Genomic DNA, 10674 nt, shown 5'->3' with positions numbered 1-10674 from the left:
ACATGTTTGGGTCCCGTGAAGACAAACAAGTCTCAAAAATGTGAAGTCATTTTTGCGTAACTTCTGTGTGAACGTGGCAAACGTGTGTTTATGGGACTTTAACAAGTCAGGGGAGAAGGCTTTGAGGGACGTCACGTGACAGCTTTTCGATTATGCGAGCATAATGAAAATGTGTGTAAGGGTGATGGTCTGAATGTGTGTGTGTGTGTGTGTGTGTCAGGCACTGATTAAACAGAAGACTGACAGTGAGGCTGATTGATGAAGAGAGATGGAGGAAGTAGAGAGTGAGCGAAAAGGGAGGCACAGACTAAGACATGTATCTTAATTGAGGAGGCGCGCGATGGTGTGAAAGTGTGTCTAATATGTTTGGCTAATCAAAATATGTGTGTGTATGTGTGTGAGAGAGAGGGAGAGAGAGATAGAGGGAGTGAGGGAATGTGAGAGGGCAAAAAAGAAAGAGAGTGTGAAATAAATCCAATAAGCTTCTCCGTCATGCTCCCCTCTTGAGCGTTTTTAAGATCCACTGAATGAAATAAATAAGAGATTCTTTGGCTTTTGTCACTTTCCCTTTTTCATCTCTCTCTCTCTCTCTCTCCCCCTCTCTCTCATGCTGCAGTGCCCTGCTGTCGTTCACTTCAGCCCCTGCCTTCCCCTCATCCTCTTTTTTTTTTTTACATCCAGAGCGGCAGCTTTTTGCTAGGTAGTCAACCACAGAATTAGTGTAACCACTCTCCTGCTCTTAATTTAGCATGTGTGTGTTTTTTGTAGCTAATAGCTAGCCGCGGCTCGTAGCTGTAAAGAGAAACACGACCAGTTCTATGGAGAAATCCAAAAATAAAGCGTAACATGATGAATGATCTGAATGTTTTGTAGCATTAAGTGTTAATCTATCACATTATGTTGTGATTAATCAGTGTATCTTATGTGTTACAGACTATCTTCCCATAAAACTTAACCATGAATTAAAAAAGAGAGTGGATCGAAAGGTCCTGAACGAGAGGATATATTATCCTTAATGTCTGTTGGCAAAAGGATGCAGCTCTACATTAGCGATCTGCTCTTCCTTGTCCTCCATCTTCAGCTGCAATGTTAGCTTAATAATCAGACGTTCACTTCTCCCTCTTAGCAGCTTGAAGGCTTGTACTTCAAACCATCTGCATATGGTGGGAGCACCCAAACTTTTCAAAGTTCTGTACCTCCTGAAACATTCAACCTCCTGTTCCATGTCCCCTCAGCTGCACCAACGGCGTTTGCGCCACCAGCGGCTAGGCTAGCATTGCTAATGCTAGCTTTGCGAGTACTGAAATACGGATGTTTTTTGATGAAGGATTTTGAGGGGATACCGTAAATTTATTGATTTTTTGGCTTACCCCTTAACATATCTGCGCATACACCCAGATAAATCAGTCTTACCTTAAATTTACAAAAATTTTAAAGTGAATTTTAAGGTATAAATTAGCCCCACGTCGCTATTTTATGAACGTGTTTTCCAGCTTGTAGAAGCTAGCTACATAATTGCCTGCTGCTTCCAGACACTACATATCCCAAAATGCTTCTCTGATAGCAGAATTGTGTAAAGTTGGCATATCTGAGTCCAGTTGTCTCTACTTACGTCACAGCAATAATCAACACCAGAGAGACCAGCATCCATATTAGCGATATGTACGGCACATGTGCGGGTAGAAAGAAGGCCAAACATGATCTTTCAACATAATTTATTATTCTACAGTCAAAAACATCAAAATACACATTCTCTTACAATAGAATATCTCACAAAACACATTCTTACTCTTGTTTGGCGGAACCTCCAACTGCTCTACATGTAAAACCTGAGAATTATCTTCAGGTTCTTGTAAAACGACATCTTGTTTAGCATGTAAGCCCGACTGAAATCAAAGCAGAAATGAGGTGGCCATCAAATTTTAAAGTGTAGCAGCAGCTCATGAGATTTCAATCAGAAGTTGCCTTGGCAAGGCTTGTAAGAGAAAATAATAAAAACGGAGAGATGTGGAGGGAAGCGGTGTGGGGGAAATCTGGGATAATGAGAGGAAAATGTTTAAGCAAGGATTATAGATAAGAGGAGGAGAGGGAAAGGGTGAGTGAAGGAAAAAAAGCCTACAAAGAGGGGTAAAGGTCAAGAGGAAAGAAAATGAGGAGAGAAAAAAGGAGGAATAAATGAGAATAAAATCATTACATTTCAGTCCTGATTTGCAGTTTTCTATTATATATATATATATGTATATATATATATATATATACATATACACACACACACACACAGTATATACTCTTAAATGCATGAATCTCTGTGTATTAATGCAACAATGGAAATGGAAGACCAGCAGACTATATACACAAACTATATATTTATATTTGTACAAAAAGAAGCAAACCATGGCCCTTGTGTCATATTTACTACATAATTTAATTAACAATAACATGAGACGCTTTTATCATAATTTAAGAAACAAAACTACTTAGGTAAAGTCCATCAACCAACACTAACGATAATATAGGATAAAACCATATATGGCACATATCATCATCATCATCACATGCATGCATAGTAGAACTCCTTATAGATCAAGAACATAAAACATACTTGTTTTACCAAAAACACGTGTTCATATGTGTTCCATTTCACGTTATAGCTCAGATACTCTTAGCTTCTGTCTGAGACGTAAAGAAAGACTATGTGATAGAGCTACAAGTCATTCACTCTCTCTCTCACACACACACAAACACACACACACAACAACTGTCTAGTGCTATTAAATGCTTCAGGGTCTACGATTCTCATCATCTTAATGTATGATTATTAGCACGAGGAGCTACTTACACTCTTGACCTGAGCGATACACAACTCTATGCTTGAGAAAGGCCGGCGCAAATGTGATGCTTTATATTTCACCTCATCAAAGCAATAACAGGACTGCTGAGTTTGATCCACTGCAGTATCCCGCGTGGTGAAAGAGAGTGGAAGTGTGTATGCTTACATATGTAGAAATATTTACAATCTACGTGCTCTACACGGGAGGTTTATTACCATTTAAGTCAGAAAATTCTAGGTGTATTTAATGGACCTGCAGTCTTGTGTGCCTGCGGGAGTGAACATTTCAGTCACTGTCTGCCTTGTTATGCTTCAGCTAATAATTCTAGCCCTCAATCATGGATTCACTGTATTCCTGTTTGTGTGTGTGTGTGTGTGTGTGAGAGAGAGAGAGAGAGAGAGAGAGAGAGAGAGAGAGAGAGAGAGAGAGAGAGTGGTGAGTGTGTGTATACAGTACACAGAGCAAGTTGGCATTAGTCAATGTGATGCTGTTGGAAACTAGAAGGCAGATTTGAGATGAATTTGAAATAATTGGCTTTATCCAATGTGGCCTTATAAACCACACACACACACACGCACACGCACACACACACACACACACACACACACATTATTGCATTCTGGCACCATTTGTCCAATACATGCACATATGTTTATACTCCATCACACACACACACACACACACACACACACACACACACACACACACACACACACACACACACGCGCATAAGCACACACATGTTAACGAATACGAAGTGCAAGATAAATCATGGAGAAAAGCAGCACTGCTGATGTTATTGCTGTTTGCAAAATTCCTCATATGGGGGTCTTCAAAGCATCTCCTCAACCACTGCATGTTTCTGTGTGTGTGTGTGTGTGTGTGTGTATTAATGCGGCCGACCGGTGACATCGCATCATTCCAGGCTCCCAGTGAGGCCTTGACAGAAGTCAGGATTAGAGCCAAAAACAACAAAAATTCAAGGGAGAGACCAGCAGGGGAAGACGTGGGGAAAGAAACCAGAGGAGGGTTTGACAAGTTTGCTCATTAGGTGTTGTCCCCGGCAACGTTCAGGCTACATGTGTGTCAGCGCTTTTTTCTACAGGTGCTTAAGTTAATATCGCTTGTTGGCATCAGGAAGTTGTTATTTTTAACTCCAAAAGCTCTACTTAAAATTTCTGATCCATAATGTAGGTAAACAGTGATCCCAGCTCAGGAAATGTCAGCCAACACTCCATGATTCAGGCCAACCCGTCGCCTCACTGACATCACTTCCTCTGTTCATTATCCTAATAGCATAAACAAAGCTTATGCTGATGGTTGCTAGACTTAAATGCCATATTGTCTACTCTATTACTGAACTCAAGCCACTTCCTACTTCCTGTGGCGAACGTGAGGACAGCCACTGGATGGAATCATTCATTTATATATGATTTTAGTTGTTTTCAGCACTTTTATTTCAACCTAACTGCTCATGTTTCTGGGAAGGACAGGCTGGAAGGCTAATATTGAATTTACATGGCTATGCTAGCCAAAAGTTGATCTTTCTAGAAACAGTAATAAAGCACCTCTCCTAAAGCTATTAGCAGTGGATAACGTTATCCGCTAAAGACTTACTTAAACTCCTTCATGAAAATGTAACACTCCTGGAAGATGCAATGACTGATGGGTAATTTTAATTGTCAACTTCCAGCTTTATTGTCCTTTCATTCCCTTTGAACTGAACATGGCAGTATTCCCTAAAATGAAACTCAGAGCATGTAAAGGGGCTATCAGAGCACATAGAGGAGCTATCAGAGCACGTAGAGGAGCTATCAGAGAACGTAGAGGAGCTATCAGAGCTCGTAGAGGAGCTATCAGAGCTCGTAGAGGGGCTATCAGAGAACGTAGAGGAGCTATCAGAGCTCGTAGAGGAGCTATCAGAGCTCGTAGAGGAGCTATCAGAGCTCGTAGAGGAGCTATCAGAGCACGTAGAGGAGCTATCAGAGCTCGTAGAGGAGCTATCAGAGCACGTAGAGGAGCTATCAGAGCTCGTAGAGGAGCTATCAGAGCTCGTAGAGGAGCTATCAGAGCACGTAGAGGAGCTATCAGAGCTCGTAGAGGAGCTATCAGAGCACGCAGAGGAGCTATCAGAGCTCGTAGAGGAGCTATCAGAGCACGTAGAGGAGCTATCAGAGCATGCAGAGGAGCTATCAGAGCTCGTAGAGGAGCTATCAGAGCTCGTACAGGAGCTATCAGAGCACGCAGAGGAGCTATCAGAGCTCGTAGAGGAGCTAACATCATGCAAGCTCAGTTAGTTTTGATTGATTGTTGTCATCTTTAAATGTCCATATGTCTGTGAAACAAGATTAAAAAAAACCTGAAATTCTAAAAGAGATATTTAATATAACACTCAGATCGGAGGAGGAGATGCACGGCGTCGGCGCGACACAGGAACATTTCCAGGGGGTGCAGGATCGTTGAAAATGGATTGTCGCAACAACACGAGCAAACTTGCAGAACTACGCCAGAGAACGGATCACGATATCTCACTTTATAAGACTGAAACTGGTCAGATGATGCAGGATTAAGCAGATTTTTTTCATATTGCCATATAATCACATTGGGAGCAAACTACTCAGCAGGAAAAAAAGACGTTATAATAGTCGTTCATTCTTATTATTACATTCGATATCATGTCATCCGAGTTTTTGCTTGCATACAAATTTGACACCTACATTTTTGATAAAACACTTCTTTGGTATCCAGTTGTGCAAGTTTTGTAATATGATACCTTTATGAATAAACTCTTGTGTCGACTAAGATGAATGCGCATACAACCGTGGTACACGTGGTTCTAGCTCGCTCTGCAGCCTGTTGGGTTCCACCAGTCTGTCAGCGGGATGGAGTGAGTGTTAATTAGCAGGAGCCACATATTCAGGGTTAGTGTAGGTGAAGCCCAGGAACTCGTCCTGGTCCAGGTTCATGATGACCAGCTTGTCTGTTGGCGTCAAGTCCACCGGCATCTTGGTGAACTCTTTGTCAAAGTTGCAGGTGTCCCGGCGGTTCCTCTGCAGGGGAGGGGGGAGGGGAGGTGGTGATGAGGGTAGGAGGAAGAAAGTGATTGACAAAGAAAGGAATGAATTGGAAAGGAGGAAACGAGAAGGCACTTGTGTCAGTTCCAACTAACCCTCCGTGTATGATACATATTTTCCAGTTAATAAATGTTCCAACTGGCAGGAGGAGGAGTGTATGAAGCTCAGGTGAGGTATTACTGTGTGTCCGCGGTGCTGCGAATGTGTGTGTGTGTGATGGAGTGTTTCTCTGGGGCAGAGCATTGTTACCACACCGCTTGGCTCACTTGGTCTGTGGACAGAGGAAAGAAAAAAAGCTAAAGATGGAGGAGTGTATGTGAGCAGGCTGGGGGAGGGGTTTGTTCCATGTGGTTGGAGCGCTGTACCACACACACACACACACGCACGCACACACGCACACACACACACACACAGCATGGCTACAAGCGCTCACCAAAGGGGAAGATGGCATTCTGATGTATGACTGTTATAGCTTGCGCGTGTGTGTGTGCACGTCCTTCCTGGTGAGACATATCCTACACTGCTTGATACACAGTGACAGATGCAGTGTAAATGTGGTATTAAGAGTAAAACACAATAGAGAGGAGGAGGAAGGATAGGGATAAAATAGCCAGCCACATAAATATTGACATCACAAGCGGTGGTCGCAGAGGAAACCGCACACGGAACAATCTCAGAAAATCCACAACCATAAATATTTGATGACAACGCAGAAAGCTACAGATTGACCAAATACATTCACAAAAACCAAGAGGGTGCATCTACCACCATGTAAGCTGAAGCAACAGTCCAAGTGACTGCATGAGGAAGAGGACAGAGACCAACACTTGTGGGAGGGTGGGTGGGTGGGGGCGCTCACCACATGAGCCAGGGAGAGCTAGGAGACAAGACAAAGAGGGACTGGACAGCTCCTACCTTCATCGGAGCCCCCCTGCATTCAGAGGACGCGCCAGCCGCAGCCGGCCCACATCCCCCTGTACGATCCCGGGCATGAAATCCATCAGAGTGCCTCGTCTGAAAAGAGGCCTGCTGGTACAGGGTTCACACTCTTGTGGTGTCATTCAATTAACGGGTCACACTTTGTTACGTCCTGTGGAGTTGTTTGGCTTAACTGCTGCGCCGCACGGTTACTGTCACAGAGGAGGTCATGTTTACAGTGGCGAGTGTTAACTTGGTGTGTGTGTGTGTGTGTGTGTGTGTGTGTGTGTGTGTGTGTGTGCGTGTGTGTGCATGTGTTGGGGGGTTGATTGACCAAATCCATCGCAGATTGAGTCAAAAACAGCTGATGAATTGGCGACGGGTTACTGTGAGGCTGCGTGGGGAGGTGGCCAATTTTGTCACTGGATAGGAAACGATTGTGACTGCTAACAATTTTACGATCACATCCTGAGGGGTTGTTCAAAAAAATCAGCTGGTCAACGATGTAAACTGAATTAATCTGATCTGGCTCACAAGAGTGACGACTCTTCAGTTATCTGACCGATATTTACCTTCATTGCTGTTTCCAAAACCTTAAAAGAAACCTGAAACAAGTGCATGCACACACACACATGCGCTCCCTCCCTCTTCCTCTCACACACACACACACATACATACATACAGCTGCCAGCCATGTAGGCCAGCTCATAATGTGTTCCATCTCAGCACGCTTCAATTGCTGTTAATGCTGTGAGGCAGAAAGACAGAGATACGGGGGGGAAGAGAGATGCATCAGCGGAGGACGGGGTGAGAGATGAATATCAGTGGCTTTTGGTGTAGATGTATAGATATAAATCTCAGAATATACAGTAGCATCAAGGCAAACACACACCAACGGCGGTGTTTTTTTTTTATTATAGAGAATCATTACTTTAATGTCCTCCTTCTTTCTTTCTGCCTCACCCCTCTACACTCCCTCTCTCTCTCTCACTCCATCTCTTTTCAGTAACGAGAGGATTAGCGGGAGACGAGCCGATGTCAGCCGAGGATGTGGGGAGTGTGGGAGGCATAGAGGAAAGGGGAGGTGAAGAGGAGAGGAGGGTGAATGAAAGGCGGTATCGAACGCTGACCTGTTTTGGGCTGATAAGCGCAGGCTGCTTTGTGCCGAAGCCACTGGCTTTAATTTGGGGGCCGCAACATTTGGAATTAATTATCACACCCACTCCAGCACTGCAGCGGCTTACTGTGTACACTGGCTATTACAACCACTCCAGTACAAACTTTATACAGCTTATGTGCTGGAACTTACTGTTACACATGAGTCTGTGTTGCTGTTATTACACTTTTGCATAAAATACAGAGCGCTAACAAGGAGGGAAGCGCCGTCCTCAAGGTTGCGTTATCACTAAATAAAAAGCTACAACTGGAGTATACTTTCATTTCAAATCTGATATTTTGAGCCTACAATTGCCCAGTGGAAGGGTTAACAATTGTACAGTCTTAAATGAGTGAAGTCCCATATATCCACAAGAAAGCGCTTGGGGCGTAGAGTATGAAAAGAAGCAACTTTTTGCGAAATACACTTATCATCCATCCTGCCAGGAGCTAGACAATCGTCAGAAACCCTGTTTTCCTCCCTGCATGAATTATGGAGCTCCAGAAGCCAACAATTCTACTCAAGGCTTGTTAGCTTAGCACAGTGAATGGTAGTGGATAGGAAGTGTTGGCATACCTCCATCAAAAGTCATCAAATACACTTTTCTCCAAAACAGTCTTTGCTTGCATGAATGTATGTAGGATTGTATATAACATCCACCATGAAATCATTGAAGGTTCCTATGATAATTTAGTGATTCAACGTAGCTTACGACTCCGTCCAATAAAACACCAAGTTTCTTGACGACTAATGAGAGCGACTGCTTCTACTGATCATGGCCGACGTTGTGGGGATTACTCATGGACGAACCAAAACCCTGAATCTGATTTATTTCATAACTTTTACCAGAGGTATGCTAACACTTACTATCCACGATCATTCACTGTGCTAAGCTAACTAGCAGTCAGCCGGCTCTGCGGGTTTCAGCTGGGGAGGACGGCAGCGAATACCCAAAAAGTTGGTGTGTCCTTGAAGTCCCGCTGTTACAGACTTACATGTGTTTACGCTATAACTTCAATTAGATAATCAGCTACCAGCCCAGAGCATTAGCGTTAGCACCAACAACATGAAAGTCTTTATTTTGTTTGTAGTGGGCTTCCTGACAAGCAACATGGACCTGCTCCCTCTTGATATGAAGGTATCAATGAGAGCACAATGATTTTTAGTTAGAATTATTATACACCAATTATGAATACTGTACTGCAGGGATGACATATTTATGTCCAAACCAATCCAGGAGCATCACCATCAGTGGCATCGTCTCCATTTGTTCCACTGTCCAGTATTTTTACGCTACATTTTGGATTGTTGCTAAAAATTTGCTCTGTGGCTAACAAAAGTTGATGACACTGACATGTTTGGTTCGGCAAGATAATCTTCACTTCTCAACAACACTTTTATCTTTGAAGTATAACTGCAATCCTTATAAGTACAAAGCTACCGGAACATTATACACATAGTGAACAAACTACAGCACGGTTCTGCGTGACTTTACCACAACTTGCTGCTAGGCGTGATGACCTGAACGTCCTCGACGGGCTGTGGGGTTTTGATTAGCAACTTGTTAGCAACCACCATGTTTTTCTAAAAAAACAAAAACAACAACAACAAAAAAAACACTTGAAAACTGTCACAAGTGCAGTACTTACTGATGTATTTCAGGTCATGTCATGTACTGTGTGAACCACAGACCTGATTTCAGGTATTTAACAAAAACACACAGACTTTCAAAGGAGGGAACCATTCAACAGCCTCAGGATCACATGTGACTGCTATCGCAGGTCTGAGGCTCATCCTGGCTTCAGAACCAGTTGGACTCCATACTTGGGAACATCATATTGTATAGTGGTGATAGTAAAATGTGCAGCTCATCAGAGCAGCAGCAGCTCGACTACAGTGGATTGCGAGCAGCTTTGGAGGCGGCGTGAAGCGGCTGAGTGGCTCAGCAGGGCTGGGTGTATGTAGGCCGTGTTCTGCATGTTATTTCCTTGAAGTCATCAGACCTGCGCTCTCCCATCAAGGAAAGGCTCTTATGATAAGTGGCAGCCATGAAATATGCACAGCCTGTCGTAGCCGCCTGCTTGGCTTCACAGAGCCTGCCGCCGCTTCCTCGTCCCCACCCTCCCTCATCCATCCTCACCTCCTACTCCTGCCTCCCCTGTCCCCCTTCTCCTCTCTCTTCATTGCTGAATTCCTCCCATCTTCTTCTCTCTCATCTGTTGTCCTTCCTCTCTTCAAATTGTAAACAGACCCCCCCATCTGTCACCCTGCATCACTCTCATTCTCTTTACCTCTTCACTCGCTCTCACTGTCTTCTAGCCTTTCCTCATTCTTCAGCAGCAGCGTGCGCGTATGTGTGTTTTTGAGAATGTGTGTGTCACAATAATTTCCACTGGAGCACACAACAAAATGGACACAAACATCAATGAAAATACATCAAACATCCCCTAACACATCTAAATCCTTTATTTTAGGTCTCTATTTTTTCTGGAAAACAAATCAATTTGGCACATGGAAAGCATCGTGAAAAGCATTTTTGTTCTTTCTTTAAGTAGATTTCATAGCGCACGTGTACAGTTAACAGTAGCTTTGATCACATTATTGAAGCACTGTGGACACAGATACATAAATCACCCTAATATGTAAAATGTATATAAATGATAAAAACGATTCTGTCATGCAGGATTGCTTCGTC

General features: G+C 43.4%; 1 protein-coding gene across 1 annotated transcript in view; it reads right to left on the bottom strand.

The window, feature by feature from the left end:
- Positions 1-1715: 1715 nt before the first annotated feature.
- Positions 1716-10674, bottom strand: part of prkcbb (protein kinase C, beta b) — a 100556-nt gene continuing 91597 nt past the window's right edge. The window contains exon 17 of the mRNA XM_086185995.1: positions 1716-5881. Coding sequence (XP_086042121.1) covers positions 5726-5881 — 156 coding nt within the window. The 3' untranslated portion in view covers positions 1716-5725. The remainder of the gene's footprint in view (positions 5882-10674) is intronic.

This window comes from Aulostomus chinensis, chromosome 18 (genome assembly GCF_037954235.1).
Source record: "Aulostomus chinensis isolate RoL2024-O1b breed Wild chromosome 18, RoL_Achi_v1.0, whole genome shotgun sequence".
Classification (NCBI taxonomy): domain Eukaryota; kingdom Metazoa; phylum Chordata; class Actinopteri; order Syngnathiformes; family Aulostomidae; genus Aulostomus; species Aulostomus chinensis.
Note: the sequence above shows the minus strand (reverse complement) of the source record. Positions and strands in the feature narration are given on the sequence as shown.